This window comes from Dasypus novemcinctus, chromosome 15 (genome assembly GCF_030445035.2).
Source record: "Dasypus novemcinctus isolate mDasNov1 chromosome 15, mDasNov1.1.hap2, whole genome shotgun sequence".
NCBI classification, from domain to species: Eukaryota; Metazoa; Chordata; class Mammalia; order Cingulata; family Dasypodidae; genus Dasypus; species Dasypus novemcinctus.
In genome coordinates this window covers 88,905,369-88,929,725 of record NC_080687.1, presented here as the reverse complement: position 1 = coordinate 88,929,725, position 24,357 = coordinate 88,905,369, and the positions used below count along the sequence as shown (strand labels likewise).

General features: G+C 37.0%; 1 protein-coding gene across 1 annotated transcript in view; it reads left to right on the top strand.

Moving 5' to 3' along the window:
- Positions 1-24,357, top strand: part of VWA8 (von Willebrand factor A domain containing 8) — a 429,880-nt gene that overhangs the window by 21,179 nt on the left and 384,344 nt on the right. Inside the window, exon 2 of the mRNA XM_058276628.2 lies at positions 5,586-5,663. Within this exon, the coding sequence (XP_058132611.1) occupies positions 5,586-5,663 (78 nt within the window). The remainder of the gene's footprint in view (positions 1-5,585; positions 5,664-24,357) is intronic.

Genomic DNA, 24,357 nt, shown 5'->3' with positions numbered 1-24,357 from the left:
TCAATTTTTTGGAAGAGTCTAAGCAAAATTGGTGTTTTTTCCCCCAGAATGTTTTGTAGAATTCACCTGTGAAGCCATCTCACCCACGGCTGTTCTTAGTTGGGAGGTTTATAATGACTTATTCTCTCTCTTTACTTGTGATTGGTTTGTTGAGATTGTCGATTTCTTCTTTTGTCAATATAGGCTGCTTATGTGTTTCTAGGAATTTGTCCATTTCCTCTAAATTGTCTTTTTTGTTGGAATACAGTTTTTTAAAGTATCCTCTTTTGGTAGTCTTTATTTCAGTGGGGTAAGTGGTGATATTACCCTTCTCATTTCTTATTTTGTGTATTTGCATCTTCTCTCTTTTTTTCTTTGTTAGTCTAGCTAAGGGTTTGTCAATTTTATTGAGCTTCTCAAAGAACCAGCTCTTTGTTTTGTTTATTTTTTCAAGTGCTTTCCTATTTTTTATTTCATTCAGTTCTGCTCTGATCTTTGTTATTTCTTTCTTTCTTCTTTCTTTGGGGTTAGTTTATTGTTTTTTTACTAATTCCTCCAATTGTTCAGTTCTTAAATTTTGGCTCTTCTTTTTTTGATGTATGAATTTATGGCTATGAATTTCCCTCTCAGTACAGCTTTTGCTGCATCCCATAGTTTTGATATGTTGTGTTATCATTTTCATTAGTTTCAAGATAGTTACTGATTTCTGTTGAGATTTCCTCCTTGACCCACTGTTTTTCCAAGAGTGTGTTGTTTAACTTCCATATCTTGGTGCCAAATCTGGGCCTCTGGCCTTTGCAGAATTCTAGCTTCACTCCACTGTGGTCAGAGAAATTATTTTGTATGATTTCGATCTTTCTGAATTCATGGAGATTTTCTTTGTGGCCTAGCATGTTGTCCATGTTGGAGAATGATCCATGTGCACTTGAGAAAAATGTATATCCTGCTGTATTTGGGTGTAATGTTCTGTATGTATCTATTAGGTTCAGATCCTGTAATATATTGTTCAAAGTCTTTGTTTCTTTATTGATTCTCTTTTGAGATGTGCTGTCCAGTGGGGACAGTGGTGTGTTAAAGTCCCCCACTATAATTGTAGAGGTATCTATTTCTTCACTTAGTTTCTCCAGTGTTTGCCTCATGTATTTGGAGGCCCCCTTGTTAGGGGTATAAATGTTTGATTGTTCTTTCTTCTTGAAAGATTGTCTCTTTCACTAATATTTAGTGTTCATCTTTGTCTCTCACAACAGTTTTGCATTTAAAGTCTATTTTGTTTGATATTAATATAGCTACTTCTGCCCTTTTTTGGTTATTGTTTGCCTGTAAGATTGTTTTCCAGCCATTCACTTTCAATCTCCTTGAATCCCTGGGTCTAAGATGAGTTTTTTGTAGACAACATATAGATGGGTCATATTTCCTTATCCAGTCTTATTATCTGTGTCTCTTAACAGGTGAGTTTAATCCATTGACATTTAGTGTTATTACTCTCAAGGAATTACTTATATTAGCCATATTTTCATTGGATTTGTGTTTGTCTTATGTTGTCTGATTTTTTTCTTTTTGTAGTTTTAGTTTTTCTTACACTGTCCTCCAACTGTCTCTCCTGTTTTTTTTTTTTTTTTCCTCCTCCTACAGAATTCCCTTTAGTATTTCTTGAAGGGCAGGTTTCTTGTTGGCATACTCTCTTAGTTTCTGTTTATCTGTGAATATTTTGAACTCTCCATCATTTTTGAAAGCTAGCTTTGCTGGATAGAGTATTCTTGTTTGGAAATTCTTTTCTTTTAGTACCTTACTATGTCATACCACTGCCTTCTTGCCTCCATGGCTTCAGATGAGAGATCAGCACTTAATCTTATGGAGCCTCCCTTATATGTGATGGTTCTCTTTCCCCTCGCTGCTTTTAGTGTTTTCTCTTTGTCTTGTACATTGGATAATTTGACAAGTATATGTCTTGGGGTAGGCCTGTTGGGGTTTATGCTGTTTGGGGTGTGTTGTGCTTACTGGATATGTATATTCACCTCCCTCAATAGGTTTGGGAAGTTTTCAGCCATTATTTCTTCCACTACCCCTTCTGTCCCTTTCCCTTCTCTTCTCTTTCTGAGATGCCTATAATGCGTATGTTTGTGCATTTTGTGTTGTCATTCAGGTCCCTGAGTCCCTGCTGGATTTTTTCTATCTTTTTATCAATTAATTCTACTATCTGTTTGATTTCAGATGTGCTGTCTTCCACACCACTAATTCTTTACTCTGTCTCTTCAAATCTACTGTTATTTGCTGAGAATGTATTTTTGATCTCTTGAATTGTGCTATTGATCCCCATCATCTCCGTGATCTTTTTGTGCATGATCACAATTTCTTCTGTATGCTCTCCAAATGTTTTCTTAATATGCTTAATCTCTTCCTTCACTTCATTGAATTGGTCCATGATACATGTTTTGGAACCTTTAATTACTTGCTCGATGTTCCACTTCTCTTCCTGGTGTTTAGTTTGTTCATTGGTTTGGGCTATGTTTTCCTGATTATTGGTATGGTCTGTAGTTTTTATTGGTGTCTGGTCATCATTTTATCTTGTTGAGTTTCTTCTGTTAATTATCTTCTTCTTCCAGTCTTGGGGTTTAATTAGTTGTTGTTTTTGTGTGCATGTTAAATCATCTTTCTGTCACTTTTTTCTTCTTATTCTATTTCCTTGTTCTTGACTAAGTTCCCTTGAAGTAAAATATTAGGTCCAGAGAAAGCAAAAGGGGTAAGAAAAGAAAAATATAATAGTAGTATTGATAGTGAATGTTAGCAGTAGAACCATGTGACATCTAGGAAAATGGATATAGAATCATGGAAGCTGTTTATGGTTATAACCGTAAAAAAGTGGAGTACCTGTAATGAGATATTACTGAATATGGGGAGGAATATACCATGAATTAAAAGGTCACTGTGGTCAGGAGAGAGGGAAAAAGAATAGAGGACAATAATATAAGTGAATAAATGATAGAAAACAGACTAGAGGTATTAGAGATAAAAAGTCAGAAATACTGGGGGCTAAACAGAAGAGGTGGAATGTAAGAGAAACAATAAATGATGGAGAGAATGATGTAAAGGAAAGGGGTTAGTGCTGGTAGCCATAATCAGTACACACAGAAAAGAGAAAATTGAGGATGAGGAAGCACAGCAAATAAGAAATGTTGCCTGCAGCACCAATATAAAAAAAAGAAGAAAACAAAAAAAAGGGAAAAGAGAAGAAAAAAAAGCAGAGCAAGAAAAAGAGAAGGGAGAAAAGAGGAAAAAAAAAGGGGGGTGGGGGATAAAGAGGAAGAAAAAACAAGGAAACAAAGAAAACAAAAAGACCAGACAAGGCCTCAGGCAAAGAATCCTCTTTGCAACTGAATAAACTGCTTAGGAGTCTGACCTTCCCCCTTTCTCCCTTCCTCACTTTCCTCTCTCCTGTGGCAGGAAGGCTGTGCGAGGGCTCCTGAAGGAAATTCAAGTGGGTCCCTGGTGAACCAACTCACCTGTGAAAATAATGTCTCTTAATTTCTTGAGAGAGCAACCACCCCTTGCCAGGAACCCTAAACATGCTATTGGAAGCCTGCAAAGCACGTCCTACTATCTCTCTCCCTTAGGTGTGCTACAAGGTGGCCAGTTAATTTTCTGACTCCATCTTCTCCCAGACCAAGTTTCCTGTCCCAGGGCATTTAGGTAAATTGGGCTCTCTCAGTGGATTTGCCTCTTCTCTCTTCCTAGGCTTTCCTCAAGTCAGCTGATATGCTCCTCCAAACTCAATAAAAGGGGGACCAGAAAATTGAACCTGCAGTCCTTGGCCCCTCTGCACCTCCCACCTAAACTCTCCCACTCCCGGGTTAGTCTGCGACTAGAGGGGTAGGGCAATGCCGGATTTCCCGGAGTGCTGGGCTTGGAAAACAGGGACCAGGGATAATGTGGACTTTGGGAATGTAGGTCTGTGAAACGTGGGCTGCGGGGGTTGAGGGGACACAGGCTTGGGGTTCAACCGTCCAAACGGGGCTTGGAGACTCTGCCCCCCCGCCACCCCCTCCCCGTCCCTGCAGTTCTCAGTGAGCAACGTGGCTCTTAGCCCTAGAGAGAAGGGATTTACCTTCCCACGGCTTCTGAGTTCAGTGTTAGAAACCCGCAGTTCTACCTTGAGCAAACACCAGTTCTGCAGTCTCTCCAGATCGATGTCTAGACACCTCCTGCCCTGTGGGTTCCTGAAACAGCCTGCTCTGGTAGGACTCCGTCACCATACAGCCGGTCCTTTGTAAGAGAGATGAAGACCATGTACTTACTCAGATGCCATCTTGCCCTGCCCTCCCCTCCTTTTGAATTTTTGATTCAGTAGGTCAGGGTGGTGCCTGAGAATTTGCATTTCTAACAAGTTTCCTGGTGATGCTGATGCTGGTGGCCCAGGGACCTTCCTTGAGAATCACTGTGATAGCCTGCATGGAGACCCAGTAGATGGGATGTTGGAGAGGGGGACACCCAGGAGGTCTGATGGGTTAGGAAGGTTGCAGCCTTTTGGGTTTTTGTCCTCAATGTGCTTTGCTATACCTTATTCTGGTTGCTAATTTTGGGCTGGCAAAGATTTAGCTTATTTTCTCTCTTAATTTACCACACCTGTAATAAACTTCGTCATTTATAAAAACTCTTTTCAGAGATTTATAAACTGTCCTTATTTGTAAAATCTCTGTCCCACAAGTTTATTTGGGGAATATGTACTTAGATGATAGTAAGCATTCAACAAGTGTTGGTTAATTATTATTACATATTATATTTAAGACCTTAATCTCCCGGAAACCTCACTAGTTCTGAACTGTCAATGCTGAAATGTGTTTTGTACTACTTTTTATCTGAGTGCCTTTGAGCCCTTTCCAAGTTTGGTTCCAGGTGTAGATGGTATTAACATGGCTATTTTGCTGTTGGGGAGAGTGAAGCATAGAGAGACTGGTTTGGTATCTAATCCCGCACTTCAGAAGATCAGCCAGAAATTGTTACTTTAAAAAACTAGAACCGTGGAGAAATTACTGCGGATTTTTTCTGTTTTGCTTATTTCATATAGGAATTCTTTGCAGAGATGCTACTGGTGATTTTTCCTTTTAATTCGCCAAGGAAAGTTGAACTTTTGGAATTTGTTTCTGGATAACTTGAAATTGCTGGTAGTAAAATCTGAAATTGCTGGTGTATCTGTAAAGATGTAAAAAGATTGAGGCTACATGTTAAAGATTCTGCCATATTGATGCTTTGGATGATCTAAAACAAAATATGTCCTTCTGTATTGTTGTTGACCATGTTAGCCTTGCTAGTAGTGGGGAAAAAAAGCTGGATAATATATTGTATTGTACTTTATTTTTTCATTTTTGATAACCTAACATTTAAATTGTGAATTTCACTCTTGCCCTATTTCTCCTTTATATAACTTATACTTTGGTTAGAAGTTCAGAGCAGAGGTTCTGGTACCTTATACAGACAGATTCAGGATACATTTCTATACTTCTGTGACATTCTCCTCTGTAAATCAGGAGAATCATTGTTGCCAGAGGTTCAGGGTGTGGTTTTCTCATTTGTCTCTTTTTAATGGCTGTGTTTCTTTATTTTCTTTTTAGGTGATACAGTCAGTATTGGAGATGTATCCTACAAGTTGAAAACTCCTAAAAGCCCTGAACTTGTACCACAGAATTACAGTAAGAAACTACTTTTTTTTGTTTGTTTTAACTTTTCTTTACAGGCGTTTTCAAACATACATAAAACGAGAGTGGATAGGATAAATCCTGATGTATTATCATCCAGCTCCAACATTTATCAGTATTATGCCAGTCTTGTTTTACCTAACCCACTTTTTATTCTATAGTATTTAAGACATATCCTGGACATCTTAACCCTTACCTATGAATTTATTTAGAAACACTTATCACTGTTTTTTAAAATCAAGATAAATTTACAACAATAAAATTCACAGATTTTAAATATTCATTCTGATTGGTTTTTATATTTTTATAAACTTGTGTAACCACCACACAAAACAAAATTATTTTCATCACCTCAGAATGTTCTCTTATGCCCCTTCTCCTCTATCTTGCCCTGGAAACCACTGTCTTTTTTTCCTACAATGATAGATTGGTTTTGCCTGTTCTTCTGCTTTTTTATAAGTTGAATCATATAGTATGTTTTTACAACTTGTTTATTCGTTCTCCTGTTGATAGACATTTGAATAGTTTCCAGTTTTTTTGGTGTTATGAATAAGATGCTGTGAATATTACTGTTCAAGTCTTATGGTCATAAGTTTTCACTTCTCTTGAGCAAATAACTAGGAGTTGAATTGATAGGTCATATGGTATTTGATAAGAAACTGTCAAACATTTGTAGGGTGGCACCGTGTGGGAGCGTGGCGACAGCAAGGGTCGGCTCGTCTCCAGGCGCCGGTGCGAGTCGGACCCGGGTGGCGGGAACGGGTGTTAAGGCCCTCCGCTTGGGGTTCGGGCGTACTGCCCGCCCCTCTGCCCAGCTGCACCTGCTTCCCCCTCGGTGGCCTAACCCCGCCTCTCCCCGAGGGCCACCGCGGTGCCATGACAGCCCCGCCTCGCTGCCGCCGAGAACCCTGGCTACCCCGTCTTCTGCATGCAACCAGTGATGCACCCCTACACGAACCTATCAGCCGTCTGCCGCCCCCCGGCCACGCCCCCTGCCCCTCCCACGTCTTCGCCCTATATTAACCGCTGTACTTCCTGAATAAATCAGACTTGTGCACTGATCCTGGTCTCCTCAGTAGTCTTCTTCCTACCGCGCGTCCTCCACACCTTGCCGGCCCCAGAGCGCCTTCTCGGAAGGCCCCTCCGTGTGTTGCAGCCCTCCGCCCAAGCCCACACCGCCCCTGCAGCGGCCCTCCGGGCCAGCCCACACTGCAACAAACATTTCTCCAAAGTAGTTCCATTTTACACTCTGGCCAATTGTGCCATTTTACATCCTTGCCAACACTGGTATTTCTAGGCTTTTTTATTTTGATGGTTCTACTAGGGGTGAAATGGTAACTCATTGTGAATTTATTTTTTAACAATAGCTTGACTAAGATATAATTTACATACTATAAATCCACCATTAAAGAGTACAATTCAGTTGTTTTGAGTATATTCATACAATTATACAATCACCACCATTATCTAATTTTAGAACCTTTTCATCATCCCCCAAAGAAACCCCATGCAAGTTAGTAGTCACTCCCTATTCACCTGTCTTCCCAGCCACTATCAACCACTAATTCACTTTCTGTCTGTATAGATTTGCCTACTCTGAATATTTGACATAGTATATGTGGCCTTTTATTATGGCTTCTTTTAATTAGCATAATAGTTTGGAAGTTCATCTGCATTGTAGCCTGTATTAATACTTTATTCTGTTCTTGGCTGAATAATATTCCATTGTGTGGTTATGCCACATTTCATGTATCCATTTATCAATTGATGGACATCTGGATTGTTTTTCACTTTTTGGTTATTATGAATAATGCTGCTACAAACCTTTATATACAAGCTTTCTGTGGATGTGTTTTCAATAATTAGGGTATATATGTATACTTAGGAGTGGAATTGCTGGTCATATGATGACTCTGTTTAAATTTGGAGCAATTGTTAAACTTTTCCAGATTATTTCCCACCTGCAGTTTATGAGAATTGCAGTTTCTCTACATCCTAGCCAACACCTGTTATTGTCTGACTTTTATTATAGCCAGCCTAGTATGTGTGAAGTGGTATCTCATTGTTGTTTTGATTTTCATTTCCCTAATGACACAAAGTCACTTCCTTGCTCAAAATCATGTTGCTTCTTTTGTAAGAATTCCTAAAATGACTTTCTACTACTTTAGGAACAAAGATCATTTCTTAGCCTTTTTGATCTAGTTTCAAGCTGGAGACTGTTTTCCAGTCATGGGAACTATATAGAAATAATTCCTAATTCCTTCTCTGACTATGTGCTCCTTGAGGAACAATCTCTGTTTTATCTAATACAGAGACCCATTGCCTGTACCACCTAGGTAGCTCTAAATTCTGTGCTTTCCACTGTCCCACTGTTTTTTTACTATTTTTTTTGTTGTTTCTTTGTTTGTTTTCTTAGTAATTTCTTAGTACTTGCCCTGGGGATTACAAAAAACACTTTAATTCAAAATAATCTTGTTTGGATTAATAGTAACGTAATTACAATAGTGTATAAGACTTTGCTTAGATATAGCTTAGTTCCCTCCCACATCCTTTGTGCTACTATTGTAATACAAATTATATCTTTAGGCAGCAGACTTGGCCCAGTGGTTAGGGCGTCCGTCTTCCACATGGGAGGTCCGCGGTTCAAACCCCAGGCCTCCTTAACCCGTGTGGAGCTGGCCCATGCGCAGTGCTGTTGTGCGCGCAAGGAGTGCCGTGCCACTCAGGGGTGTCCCCCACGTAGGGGAGCCCCACGCACAAGGAGCACACCCCGTAAGGAGAGCCGCCCTGTGCGAAAGAAAGTATAGTCTGCCCAGGAATGCTGCCGCACACACAGAGAGCTGACACAACAAGATGATGCAAAAAAAAGAAATACAGATTCCCGTGCCGCTGACAACAACAGACGCAGCAAATAGACACAGAGAACAGACCGGGGTGGGGGAGGGGAGAGAAATAAATAAATCTTTAAAACAAAAACAAAAGCAAATTATATCTTTATACTTTAAAAAAGCCAATTAACACAGTTTTGTAATTTATGAAGTTTTTAAAGTCAGATAGTAGAAGAAAAGAATTACAAACAAGTACATTTATACTGTATTTTATTTTATTTTTTGGTCTTTTAAAAAATATGTATTTTTAATTTATTTTTAAAAGATACGTAGATCACACAAAAACCTTTGTGGTTTTCTTTACTGGTGCTCTTATTTCTTCATATGGATTTAGATTATTGTTCAGTGTCCTTTCATTTCAGCCTGAAGGAAGGCACTACCTTTAGGATTTCTTGTAGGGCAGGCCTGGTGTGATGATTCTCCCAGTTTTTAATTTATCTGGGATGTCTTAATTTTTCCCTTGCTTTTTAAGGATAATTTTGCTGGATATAGAATTCTTGGTTGACAGTTCTTTTAACACTTTGTGCCATTCCTCTCCCTCTGACTTTCATAATTTCTGATGAGAAGTCAGTTATTAATCTTATCAAGGACCCCTCTGTGTGGTCAGATCTGCTATCAAGAATTCTCTGTTTTGACTTTTGACAGTTTAATTTAGATATGTTTAGATGTGGATCTCTTTGGAATTTGTTGAGCTCTTGGATATGTAGATCAATGTTTTTCATCAAATTTGGGAACTTTTTGGCCATGTTTCCTCATTATTATTCTTTCTCCTTCCCCCACTCCCACCACCTCCTTTTGGGAATCCCATTATGTGTATTTGATAGACTTGATGATGTCCTACACATCTCTGAGGCCCTTTACTTTTCTCCATTATTTTTCTTTTGGTTCCTTAGATTGGATAATCTCAATTTCCTATCTTAAAGTTTTCTGATTCCTTATTTTCTCTGCTCACATCTGCTATTGAGGTCCTCTAGTGAATTTTTTCATTTCACTGATTTTACTTTCAACTATAGCATTTCTATTTGGGTCTTATTATAATTCATTTTTTTTAATCATCATTCTCTATTTGGTGAGACATCATAGTCATACTTTCCTTTAATTCTTTAGACATGATTTCTCTAAAGTCTGTATTTGTCATGTATGACCACGGAAGTCTGTGCTTGGTTAGCTTAGTGGTCAGTTAGTGACTGGACAGAGTTTTCTTAAATACCTTGAACCAATAAGTCTCTCAGTCTTTTCCAAGTTGCTCTGTGTACATGTTGGGAATGGTTTTAATGCTCTGACAGGCAGTTTACAAGTGTACCTTGGCTTTCACTTTCTGCTTGTGCAGAGCCTCACTCAAGGTCAGTCAGAAGTGACAGATTAGGGCCTTCTCAGCCCTTTCCTGGACATGTGCATAGCTATGTGTATAGCCTTCTAGATTCCCAGGAATTTGTTGGAGCTTTTCAAAGCCCTCTAGGGACATCTCATTCCCAGTTTTTCCTTTACAGGTTTTGGTCAGCCTCTTGTTAGTTCTAACTGGTATCACTTCCTGAGGCAGCTGTGATGTTAAAAAATTACTGGTGATTATTTTTCAACAAATGTCTTGGGGTAGTGCTGTTTTGCACACAGTTAACTTTGAGTTGGTTTCAAATGAAGATGGTTCTGAGAATGCAGCTTTAAAGTTGTTATTATATAGATCAAGTATTGACAGTTCTCTGGGGTTGGGGCTTTTGGGGAGCTCTCAGTCCATTCTGCCCCCTCTGCTACGCTGCTGGTTTCCACTGTAATTGCAGGCTGTTTTCAGCCATGGAACTGTGGAATTGGGTAGGGAATAAGGCAAGTTAAAACAGCACAAAGCTGTTCATACTGAGTTTCGTGTGCTTTTTTTGAATGAATACTACTTGGATTCTTAAGAACCTTTGGTAAATTTCCAGAGTTCTGAAAAAGCTGATTTTGATAATATTTGCCAGTGTTCTCATTGTTTTTATAGAGGGCTAGATTTGCAGAGGTCTTTGCTTTGTCATTGTGTTAGTGCTTTACCTCTCATAGTGGTGGTGTTTTTTTTTTTTTTAAGATTTATTTTATTTGTTTATTTCTCCCTACCCCCTCATTGTCTGAATTTGCTGTGTCTGTTTGTCTTCCTTGTTTCTTTGGGAGACAAAGGAAATCGAACCTGGGACCTCCTATGTGGGAGGGAGGTGCCTAATTGCTTGAGCTCCCTCCATTCCCTGCTTTGTTGTGTCTCTCATTATGTTTTCCTTCTTGTGTCTCTTGTTGTGTCATCTTGTTGCACCAACATGCTGCACTTGCCTTTATGCCAGCTCACGCTCTTCTTTAGGAGGCACTGGAAACTGACCCAGGGACCTCTCATGTGGTAGGCAGGAGCTCAATCACTTGAGCCACATCTGCTTCCCTCATAATGGTTTTTTTTTTTGAGATTTATTTTTTATTTATTTCTCTCCCCTTCCCCCCACCCCCCCAGTTGTCTGTTCTCTGTGTCCATTTGCTGTGTGTTCTTCTGTGACCATTCTGTTATTGTCAGCGGCACAGGAATCTGTGTTTCTTTTTGTTGCGTCATCTTGTTGTGTCAGCTCTCCGTGTGTGTGGCACCATTTCTGGGCAGGCTGCACTTTCTTTCACGCTGGACGGCTCTCCTTACAGGGCGCACACCTTGCACGTGGGGCTCCCTTATGCAGGGGACACCCCTGCGTGGCAGGGCACTCCTTGCGCGCATCAGCATTGTGCATGGGCCAGCTCCGCATGGGTCAAGGAGGCCCGGGGTTTGAACCACGGACCTCCCATGTGGTAGGCGAATGCCCCATCCATTGGGCCAAGTCTGCTTCCCTAATAATGTTTTTAATTTGCTTTTCCTGATGAGTAATGTTGTTCAAGATCTCTTCCTGTCCTCATTGGCCATTGGTACATCTTTTTGTGAAGAGTGTTAGTCTTTTGCTCATTTTAAAAAATTGAGTTTTTCTTTTTATTATAAATTTGTAAGAGTTCTTCATATATTCTAGATACAAGACCTTTGTGATGTTATAGGTATTATGAATACTTTTATTCAATCTATGCCTTGCCATTTCATTTTCTCAATGGTATCTTTCAGTTTGCAGAAAGTTTGATTACATCCAATTTATCAGTTTTTTAATTTTCAGTGCTCTTTGTGTCTTGTCTTAGAAATCTTTGCCTACTTCAAGTTTCTAAAGATATTCTATGCTTTCCTCCAAGACCTTTAAAGAATGGATTCATTTTTTTTTTAAAGAATGGATTCATTTCATCTAAATTCTTAAATTGATTGGTATACATTTTTTTTTTAAGATTTATTTTTATTTATTTCTCTCCCTTCCCCCTCCCCCCCACCCCAGTTGTCTGTTCTCTGTGTCCATTTGCTGTTGTTCTTCTGTGTCCGCTTGTATCCTTGTCAGTGGCACTGGGAATTTGTGTCTCTTTTTGTTGCGTCATCTTGCTGCATCAGCTCTCCATGTGTGCGGTGCCACTCCTGGGCAGGCTGCACTTTCTTTTGCGCTGGATGGCTCTCCTTACAGGGTGCACTCCTTGCGCGTGGGTCTCTCTTACGCAGGGGACACCCTGCGTTTCACGGCATTCCTTGTGCGCATCAGAACTGCACGTGGGCCAGCTCCACATGGGTCAAGGAGGCCCTGGGTTTGAACTGTGGACCTCCCATGTGGTAGGCGGCTGCCCTATTCTTGAGCCAAGTCTGCTTCCTGGTATACACTTCATTAATAATATAGCTTTACTCTTCTTTCAGTATTTGTAGAATATGTAGTGATATCCCCTCTTTAATTTCTCCTTTTTCTCTTTTTAATGTTTTACTAGCTCACAAATTTTATTAATTTTTTAAAGCACTAACCTTTGTTTATCTTCTTTGTTGTTTGTCTATTTGCTATTTCACTGATTTCTACTCTGTCTTTAATAATTACTTTCTTGCATTTACTTTAAGTGCGTTTTGTCTAATTTCTTAGGGTAGAGGTTTAGATTTGTTTGTTCACCTTTCTTTTTTCTTAATTTAGTATTTACGCTATAAATTTCTCTTTAAACAGTGCTTCAACTCCATCCCACAAAGTCTGATATATTAAGTTTTCAGTATTATTCAGTTGAGAATATTTCTAATATCTTTCGTGACTTCTGTTTTAATCCTGGGTTATTTAGCTGTGTTTATTTAACTTCCAGATTTTTTTTCCCTTTGTCTTCTAGTTGTTCATTTCTAATTTAATACTATTATGATCAGAGGACATACTCTGTATGGTTTCAGTCCTTTGAGATTGAAATTATTGAGACTTATCTTTGGCCACATCCTGGTGAGTGTTCTACATAAACTTGAAAAGAATGAGTGTTCTGCTAATGATGGGTGTTATATTCTATAAATATTAATTAGCTCAAGTTGGTTGACAGTATTGTCTTTTATATGCCTAATGCTTTTTGTCTACTTTTTGTATCAATTTCTGAAAAATAGGTGTTAAAATCTTCTACTGTAATTTTAAATTTGTCTTTCCTTTATTCTATCAATTTTTTACTTCATGTAATTTAAACATCTGTAATTAAGTATATGCACATTTATAATTGTTATATTTTCTTTAGGAATCGTCCCTTTCATTATCATACATTACTGCCTTTATTTCTGGTAGCATTCTTTTTCTTAAAGTTTACTTCGTCTGTTGTTTCGTTTTGTTTTTTTTAAAGATTTATTTACTTTCCCCCCTTCCCCTCCTGCCCTGCTGTTTTTGCTGTCTGTGTTGTCTTCTCTTCTCATTTTCTCTCTCCTCCAGGATTCACCAGGATTCGATCCTGGAGACCTCTGATGGGGAGAGGGGTTCCCTGTTAATTGCACCACCTCAGTTCCTGGTTTCTGCTGCGCTTCACCTTGATTCTCCCCTTGTCTCTCTTTTGATGTGTTGTCATATTGCTGCGTGACTTAACTTTGTGCAGGGCACTGGCTTACCACGCAGGCACTCACGCAGGCCCTGGCTCACCACGCAGTTACTTGCATGGGCACTGGCTTGCTGCACAGGCACGCTTTCTCTTCTTTTTCACCAGCAGGCCCCAGGGATTGAACCCAGGTCCTCCAGTATGGTAGTTGGAAGCTCTATCACTTGAGCCACATCCACTTCCCTCATCTGATATTAATATAACTACATCAGCTTTCTTGTGCTTAGTGTTTGCACAGTATGCCTTTTTACAGTATTTTGCTTTTAGCTAATTTGTATCTTTATATTCAAAGTATGTTTCTTGTACAGTTTGTTTTTCCATTCTGAGAAGGTCTTTTTTTGAATTGAAGTATTCAGTGTATTTACAATTAACTTAATTATTGACGTGGTTGTATTTAAATCTACCATCTTGATCTTTGCTTTTTCTTTGTCACATCTTTTGCTTTTGTAGACATCTCTTCTTGCCTTCTCTGGATGATGCATTTTATTTTGTTTCCTCCATTTGCTTTTTAGTTCCATCCCTTTTTATAGAGTAGTTCTGTCCAAAAGAACTTTATGAAGTGATGGGAATTATCTATAGCTATCCTATGCAGTATAGTACCCACTGGTCTCAGATAGTTATTAAGCACTCAAAAATGTGGCTAATACAACTGAAGAAAATAATCTGAAATTTTATTTTCATTTATTAAAATTCATATTTAAATACCAAGTGTGGCTAGTAACTATCATTGCAATTTAAAGATTACAATTGATACCTTTAATTTGTCATAGTCTACTTTCAAATAGTAATTAATTCACTTTAGGAGCCATGCAAAAACTTCTTAACATGATACATTCATTTACACCTCCACAATCTTTATGCTCTTGTTATACATTTTGATTGTATATATGCTAAAAACACCATATTTATTATTATTTTTTGCTTTAAACAGTCAAATCTTTCAAAGAATTTAAGTATATATGAATAAAAGAAAGATAACTTTTCAGGTTTTTAATATTTACCCATATTTTAATGCTTAATGCTGCTCTTCATTTTTTCCTGAATCTTCAGGCATCCATCTGGTAACATTTCTGCTCAGTCACAAGGACTTCTTTTAACATTTCTTTTAGTGCAGGTTTGAATTATCACAGCTTTTGTGTGTCTGAAAATGTCTTTAATTTGCTTTCATTTTCAAAGGATATTTTTGTTGACTGTGTAATGTCAGTGTTTTTTGTTTTTCTTTCAGTACTTTAAAGATGTCATTTCATTGTCCTCTGGCTTCCACTATTTCTAAAGAAATGTCAGCTGTAAAATTTATTGTTGTGTCCCTGTTTGTAATTTGTCTTTATCTACATTTAAGTTTTCCTTATCTTTTTCTTTATCATCTTCTTCGTCTTTTTTAGCAGCAGTTTGGCTTTGATGTACGTAGGTGTAGGTGTGATTTTTGTTGAATATATCTTCTTTCAGTTCTCTGAGCATTTTGAATCTGTGGTTTATGACTTTCAGTTTTGGAAAATTTGTGGCCATAACGTCTTCAAATATTTTTTATACACCATTTTTTGCCTTTCTCCTTCTGGGACTCGAATTACATTTTTATAATATTTATTGTGGTTTCACAGATTTTTGACACTGTTTTCACTCTTTGATTCACATTGTGTGTGTGTGTTATTTTAGATAATTTATATTGATTTGTCTTGAGATCCACCAATTATCTCCTCTACTTTGTTTGTTAAAGTACATCTTTGTTTGGAAAATACATCTGATGATTCATTCGTTTCACTTATTATATTTTTCATTTCTACCATTTCCATTTGAATTTTCTTCATATTTTCCATCCTGCATGCCTAAAGACATATATACCGTTCACCTTTTTCAGAAGATCTTTTAAATATATTTTTCATAGTCTAATAATTCTAACACCTGGGCCATTTTTAGGACTATTGACTTTTCTCTTTCTTGACCATGGATCACATTTTATTGCTTTTCTATGTCATAATTTTTAATTGTATGCTAGACAATATTTAAGTAAATAATATTTTCCCTAGAAAACGACATGTCTTTTCATCTGCTATGACTCCACTGTGTGTGTGTGTGTGTGTGTGTGTGTGCTGAATTAGTGTTATCTCGTTGAGCTGGAAGTGTGCTTTGTGGTAGCTTTAGATATATTTTCTTTATCTCTGGCTTCAAATATTTTAAGGAAGGGATCAGGACTTTCTCTTCAGCATGGTTTTGGATCTGAGTTCTGGTCAGATTCCAGAGTTCTTTTTATGATTTAAAGCCCATCCTCCAACTCTACAAACCATGGTTAATCGTGTTCCCTTTGCCATCTAGTCCTGTATTTGGCATTCTGCACCTGAAATCTCTCTTGTCCTGTTGTCCTGCTCCCAGCCCTCAGGCCACTTCAGTGAAGGCCAAGAGTGCTCAGAGGGATTTATCTCAGCTTTCCTGCCCTAACTCTTGAGCAATTGCTTACCTTTTGAGTAGAGTTGGCTCTCTGTGGCACTTGCGGGCCAGGCGGCACGCCACAGCATGTGGGCAAGTCTGCATGCCTGCCTTCACAAGGAGGCCCCGGGACGCGAACCCAGGGCCTCCCATATGGTAGACAGGAGCCCAACTGACTGGGCCACAGCTGCTTCCCTGGAACATTTATTTTTATGTTTTTTATTTAGTGGTTATGCCTAGTCATATTATTTTAATGGGCAGGTATCCTTCTCGGAGGGTGAAACTAATGACAATAAATTCTTCAACAGGTTGTTATAATTGTCTGGATAAAAATTTGCAAAATAGGCCCATACTAATTTATATACCATGGGTACATAATTGAAAACAAAAGAAAATATTATTTTTTTCTGATTTCTGGGTTTCTTCAAATTGTGTACATAGCTAATTTTTACTATAAACTTCAGAGGTGAGAAATACTATCCATGCTTGATAGACTTAAGGAAGACTTTTATGTAGTTTGTGTTCTATAGGGAAGCTATTCCTTGGAGTAGAAATTATTTTTTAAATTGGGTTGTGCTACTTTCTTAGTATGTGAATTTCTATAGGTTATTTACCTGCTCTGAGTTGTAACCATATATGAACAATCATTTCATCCTCATCTTGTAATGATGAAATGGAATAGCGTATGTGAAACAGGTAGGGTAGTGCCTGATACATAGTGTTTAATATATATGAGTTCATCGATACAACCATTCCCCCAGTCTTCTGGGTCCTGTTCCGTTTCTGTTCCCATTATCCCATGCTTGAGACAACATTGAGTCTGGAGATTACTAAAGGTTGCTGTGATTCTGCTTAAGAGATATGCTAAAACCATTTTAGTCTTCAGACAGTCTTGCTTTACAAAATGAAGTCTGGTATAGATTCATGTAGATTTTTTTCTTTTTTTTTAGGAGGTACCATGGATTGAACTTGGAACCTCATACATGCAAAGCAGGTTCTCAACCACTGAGCCACACCCATTCCCCTAGATTTGATTTTGAACGTACTGTCAGTTGGGTTGTTTGCAGGATCACACATGTAAGCAGGTTCTTCAAATAAGTTTAAATTTCCTTTGAAAGATCAAACTTAATGTGTTTATAGTGTGGAGGAATGTTGGCCTTTTCAGTCTCACCTAGACAGGGGCATAACCATTGCCTGACATCTTTCATCTGAGGATAGCACTGTCCATCCTTCTTTTAACTTCTAAAATGGCAAAGACTCCTATTGGGGATCAGCTGAAGTATTTTGTTATAGTCACAAATGCTTAATCATTTTGGAGATCTTCTTCAGTGACAGTATCTATAAGAATATCTGTACTAACCTTAAGGATTCAAGGAATTTTAACAAAAATATATGTATTAAAACTTATAATCGTAGGCATAGAAGGAATGTATTTTCAAATTTAGCAAATGACTGCAGGGCAATACAGTGACTGACTGAGATTAAGTCCTAAAATGTAAAAATTTCTAACTATAGCAAAACTCTTATTGTGATCAAATCAAAACAAAACTACAGCATAAACTCATCATAACATTAATTTTCTTGTTTACATGCTTTCAGTTGGTTTCATGCATGCATTATGTAATCAGATTTTTCATTTTTGTGTTTAGTTGTTATAGCTGATCTTTTGAATTTATCTGAAAGAATTTTAATTGAGAACAGTTGGATGGTTTATAGACTCCAGTTTGCATTTTCTGTGCCTTGTTATCTGATAATTTATCATTCCTACCATATTATACTATTGATAAGTGTCCTAGTTTGCCATAGGGCTGCCAATGCAAAGTACCAGAAACGGGTTGGCTTTTCTAATGGGAAATTTTTTAGGGTAAAAGCTTACAGTTCTGAGGCTGTGAATTGTCCATACCAAGGCACCATCAGAGATGCTTTCTCACCAAAGTCAGCTGCTGTTGATCCTGGTGTCCTGCCATGTGGAGATCCAGCATACGGCAGGGCTCATCACCTTAGCCTTGAAGCTTTGAACTGCTCCATGGGCCCAGCCTCCTTGTTTAAGCAACCCTTGAGTCCTCTCACACAGCAGGATAAAAAAATTGGCAGAGCTCCCTTTTTCCTTTGTCTCCTCCTTTTTGTCTGTTTATATAAGACCCAGCAAGAGGGTGGAGCCTCAATCTGAGTCACGCCTCCCTGACATAGTCCAGTCAAAAGGATCTCACACCCCCAGGAATGGATTAGTTCAAAAACATAATCTTTTTCTTTTGAGGATTCATAAAAGAATTTCAAACTGTCACAATAAGTATCCTAATCTCTATACTTTGTATATGAGGATGATGGGACTGACTCATCATAGATAAGATGTGTTTTTTCCAATAGTAAATTATTACATTGTCTTTACAAGTCTCTCTCATGAGCAACTGTGTTCATTTATAAGAAAAAGAGTATTAGGAGCTTGAAATAGGAGAAGTGACTGAGCTAAAAGTATCCACAGAAGCATTATGTGGTTGCTACATATTGATTGGACAGATGTATTGCTTAATACAACATGTCTTTTTGCATTCATTATAGTATTATGTTCAAATACTGCATCTGTTGAACCTCTTTTCCCTCTCAGGGATGATTTCCAAGTTGGAAAATTATAGTTCTTTGACTTTTGCTCTTTCTGTTACATGATGGATTAGAAAATATGGATTTTGGTTATGAGGGAACTTTAGTGATGTTTTCTCTTTAAGAGTTATTTTTTAATAATTGTGATGGTTTCACAACATTTTGAACATAACAACAACAAAATTTTCAAAATAGTGTTTGAAGTATGCTTCAATATGGACTAATTCTAAAAAGATTTTTGTCTTTTGGATATTCAATATTTTAAAAATGCAACATGAAATGACAGACTTATAGTATAAAAAGAAAATTTAGTAATTATGATCTTCTCTAGAGCCCTCCTTTAATAGCAAGGAAAGTAGGACTAAAAAAATATGTCAGAAGACTAAATTAGTAAGACCCAGGTTTCCTGGCTTCTGTGTGATTTTCCTTTTCTAGTTTGCCCTAATGTCTCTGAATTCTTAGTCTTAATTTTCTTTAGAACAAGTCCTGGAATGGAAAGAAAAGTTTAAAACCTCTTTTGAAATTTAAAATTGCAAAAGATTATTGAAAATTACTGACTTAATTGACATATGGCAGTGCTATTTTATTTCTTCCTTTAGCTATATTATTATTCAAAGCATTAAAAATCACTACTATTTCATGGCAATGAAGGAATATAAATCATAATGCTGAAATTTGAACTCTGATATTAATATTTAACATCCATTTAGTAGACCAGTTTGCTTAAGTAGAAATCGAAAATTCTTAAGTAGAAATCTAAAGTTAAATTTAAAAACTACACATAAATATTATATAATTATTTTACACACAAATTTATCTTTCTGAAGTACATTTTCTTAATTCATTGACTCTGATTGAAATAATGAAGGCTTATTTTCTATAGTCAGTTGTCAGCTTCTCATTCAAACTGTTTCTGTCTTCACAGTGTTGGACAGAGGACGTCTTTCTAGCTCTGGCACCTGGCCCAGTGCCTGGCATATAATAGACACAGGCATTTGATTGCTCTTCAGGTTTTCTATTATCTGGGTCTTGTCACCTCCTGCCTTGACCATTATCACTTCCATTTATTATCTTAGTCTCTCATCTCTTACCTGTCAGTATTGAAGTGGATAATTGAAGCTTTTTTACCATTTTGTGTGAAAACCGAGTCCTAAGGCTTCGATGAAATTGGCAGTTTTTGAAAAGGGATTCTTTTCATCTTTTTGTGCTTGAAGTTAAACTATATTGTATCAATGGTGCTATTTCTTCCATGGTTTTCCTTGTGAGGTGGTGCTCCAGGGTAGCAGCTTTTCCATAGATGACTTTAAACCTGACTGTGGAGTTATATTTCTGCTTCTTTACATAATCCTCTTGTTTCAGTCAGTGGACCTTTTAGACATGAGGTCATTTAAGGTTTATTGGACAGACTGAACTCTTATCCAATCAATTAGACACCACAAAGATTTTCTGAGAGAGTTACAACATTGGTGCTCTTAAAATGGTGAGTTTTGGCATAAGGAGACTTTATGTTGTATTTGTAAATTTATTTTGTGTTTATTTTGTAATAATTTAAAGAGATTTGTGAAATTCCTTAATGTTATAAATGACAAAATAGCATGTAAAAACAATAGGATTTTGATAATGTAGAATAGTCATTTTACAGAAAAGGGCTCTGGAGAGGTAGAGTCAGAGCTTGAAAGAAATCTGAGAAGCAAGGCCCCCAATCTTTAAGATCTGCCTGTTTTCTGTAGTTGCACAAATTGTTTCTTATTACAAGAGAATTTATTTTGCAAGAAGAATAACCTTTGGCATTTCTTTAGAAGTATTTATTTTTAAGAGTAGTGTTCTCAAAAGAAAAAATGCCATCGACATTTAAAGCCCTTGAATGTACCCAAAAGTCTTCCCTAGAGTCAACCTTTATCCTCTACCTAAATCTTCTTTAATCTTCTTTCCCCCAGGCATATATATTCAGAATGAAGTAAAAGTTTTTCCTGTGTTGTATTGTTTTCTATTCTGTTTGGTTACCCCTGTTGCTTTCTGCTACTTTGTTTGCAGATGTACAATTTTGAGTTCTGTCACCTGCTAAATTGGCTTCTTGGTTGGTAATTTAGCCACCATGAAGGACATTGTTTAAATGAGGAAATGAGTTCTAGCAGTATCATACATCCCTTTATGAGTTGCTAGCTGCTTTGTCTGTGACCTGATTCATGAAAATAATAAAAAGTTCATGTTTTATATTGAAAGAATATGGACTCATTTGACAGGACCTGAAAATTCTTGGTTCTGCTAAGATGTATTCTTTTTATTTATTTATTTTTTTAATGTTACATTAAAAAAAATGAGGTCCCCATATACCCCCACCCCCCTCACCCCACTCCTCCCATATCGACCACCTCTTCCATCATCATGAGATAAGATGTATTCTTAACCATTGTTCATTCCTAGGTCTTATTTTACGTTTTTGCTTGTCATTTTCTTATCAGAAATATGACTAACTATACTACTAAGGCCAACAAAGGTGTCTTCAGCAGTTGTCCCAATTTAACATCAACCTTATAGATAAACTCTTTAGAATACTGAGTTGCAAATGATGCCTTGGGTATTAAGTTGTGATATATTGATCAGCTAAGATATTCTAATCTATGTCACTGTATTAGTCAGCCAAAGGGGTGCTGATTTAAAATACCAGAAATCTGTTGGCTTCTATAAAAGGTATTTATTTGAGGTAGAAGCTTATAGTTACAAGGCCCTAAAGAGAACAACTCAAGGCTACTTCCTCACCAAAATCTGTCGCCATGTATTGAAGCAAAATGGCGAGTGACATCTGCGAGGGTTCCGCTTTCTTCTTAAGACTCTGAGAATCCAGCTTCTTTCAGTTTATCTGTAGGCTGGCATAGGGCTCATCTATCTTCCTGGGGCTCATTTCTTTCTGGGCTCAGCTGCTCTGGTCTCTTCTCAAGGTCAGCTATAAGCTATCAGGCAAATGGCTCATCTGTTTTCCAAGGGCCTCTGCTGTGACTATGGAGCTGTCTATCTTCTTTTGTGTATTTTCTCTTCTGTGTATTTACTTCTGTGTTCTCCTGAGTGAGCATTCGTTTATATAGCCCACCAAGGGGGCGGGGACTCAACCCTGCATGCCCTAATGACAAGGTGTAATCAAGACCTAATCTTGAGTTTATCAAGTAAACGTAAAGCCTTTGAATTTAAATCAGTCAAAGGGTCTCATGCCCAGAGGAGCAGACCGTTTTCAAACATAGTCAATATCTCTTTTTGGAATTCATAAATAATATCAAACTGCCACTGTCACCCATATATTGCTCCTTCCTTTGTGTGCCATAGTTTCCCCCTATTTCTATTATTGCTGTTAACGTTTTGCAATATGTTTTTTCAAAAATTTAAAAATAGGGAGCAAATGTGGCTCCAGCAGTTGAATGCCTGCTTCCCACATGGGAGATCCTAGGTTCAGCCCCCCCCCCCCCCCCCCCCCCCGTGCCTTCTAAAAACAACAACAAAAAACAAACAACAAGCAAACAAATTAGGAAACCAACTCATGGGAGCCGGTGTGGCTCAGTGGTTGAGTGCCAGCTTCCCATATACAAGATTCAGGCTGCAATCCCTGGCCCCAGTACCTAAAAAAAAAAAAATTAAAAATATATTTACAATTTTTTGTTGTTATTACAAAAACAAAACATGATACAGAAAACTTGGAAAATATTGCAAAACACAAATGATAAAACCCAAATCATTCATAAGCCTAATGACAAATACTTTTAACATTTTAATATGTATTATTCTAATATTTTTAAATAGTATTATTAGGTAAAATTTATATACAGTAAACGGCACATATTTAAAGCATACAATTTGATAAGTTTTGATAAATGTATATAACTATGAAACATCACAAGTGTCAAAATACTATCAAACCAATCTATCAGTCTCCAAAATTTATTTGTGCCCCCTTATAATGTGTCCTGGCTCCCCATCCTCTGGGAACCACTGATCTTTTGTTGAGTAGAATTAGTAAGAGGAAACATCGTTGTCTTATTCCTGATCTTCAGGGAAAGCATTCAGTCTTTCACCAAAAGTGTGATGTTAGGTGTACGTTTTTCAGAGATGTTATTTACCAAGTTGAGGAAGTTTCTTTCTATTCCTAGTTTGCTGAGAGTTGTGTTGGATTTTGTCAAATGCCTTTTCTGTGTCTACTGATATGATTGTGTGTTTTCTTTTCTACTTTGTTAATATGGTAATTAACATTGAGTTTCAAATGTTAACCTTGCATTTCTGGTATAAACCTCACTTGAAAATGATGCATTATTCTTTTTATATTTTATTGGATTCTGTTTGTGAGAATTTTGTTTGCGACTTTTACATCTTCATTTATGAGGAAAGAGGAATGTTGATCTGTAGTTTTTTTGTATTTTTTTTTTCTTTTTCTTTCTTGTAATGTCTTTGTCGGGTTTTAGTACCAGGATAATGCTACCTCAAAGAAAATTGGGAGGTATTTCCTCCTCTTCAAGTTTTTAGATGTATTTGTAAAAAATTGGTATTTTTCCTTAAATGTTTGGCATGATTTATCAACGAAGTCATCTTAGCCTGGAGTTTCTTTGTAGGAATGTTTTAAACTACACATTCAATTTTTTTCATATATTTTTTTCAAGTGGTATCTTCTGTGTCAGCTCAAGAAGAGCTGACTCTTTTCAGCAATTTGTCTTTCAAGGAAATTGTCAGTTCATCTAAACTGTGGAATGTGTTGGCTTAATATCTCCTTATTATCTGTATTATTTGTAGTGATGTCATCTCTCTCATTCCTGATGTTGGTAATTTTTGTCTTCTGTTTTCCTATAAGCTTGACTAGAGATTTATCAATTTTATTGATCTTCAGCTTTTGTTTTTTTAATTTTTCTCTATTTTTCTGTTTTCTGTTTCATTGATTTAAGCTCTCATAAGTATCATTTCTTTTCTTTGAGTTTCATTTGCTCATCTCTTTCTAGTTTCTTATGGCAGAAGCTGAGGTCAATAATTTGAAATACTTCTCTTTGCCAATACAGGTTTTATGTTTTCACTGTCATTAAGCTCATAATAACTTTGATTTCTGCTTTGATGTATGGTGTTATGTAGAAATGTGTTACTTACTTTCCAAATATTTGGGGATTTTTCCAAAGATCTTTCTGTTATTATTTCTAATTTAATTTTGGTCAGAGAACATAATTTGAATGACTTGAATCCTTTTAATATATCTCATCTTTCAAAAATTTACTATTTATGCCCATTTCATTTTAAAAAACATCATCATGTATGTATTTTGTGACCATTTTCACTATACAATGTATTGTGGAAATTTTCTTATGTTAAAAATTCTCTAAAGGTTAACTTTTTAAAAGTAACTTAATTTTTTGTAGAATTAATATCATTAGGTAGTTCAGTCAAAACTCTAAAATGATATACACTGAGAAATACTTTCATCTCTATTTCCATTCCCATTATTTCTTACATTATTGGTTTCAAGGTAACTGTCCTGTGTTTCCTTAGGCAAATACAAGCAAATATGCATATATCCTCTTATTCTCACCCCCTACACAAAAAAGTGTATGGCTTGACTATTAGTCTGCATATGATTTTGCTTATGTTAGTGTATATTGATGTTTTCTCCAATAAAATAATAATATCTGCTCTATGCTGGGTAATATGCTAGTTAGTATTATATATCTCATTTAGTTTTACTTACAACTCTATTGGATCAGACTCATCAGCCCACTTAAAGGGCCTATCTGAGGCTTTATAGACATTGTTTTCCTTTGACAGCTTCTTAATCATAAGAACTTTGTTGTATGTATTCATATTTATGTTCTAGATGCTAAGCATATAGTATA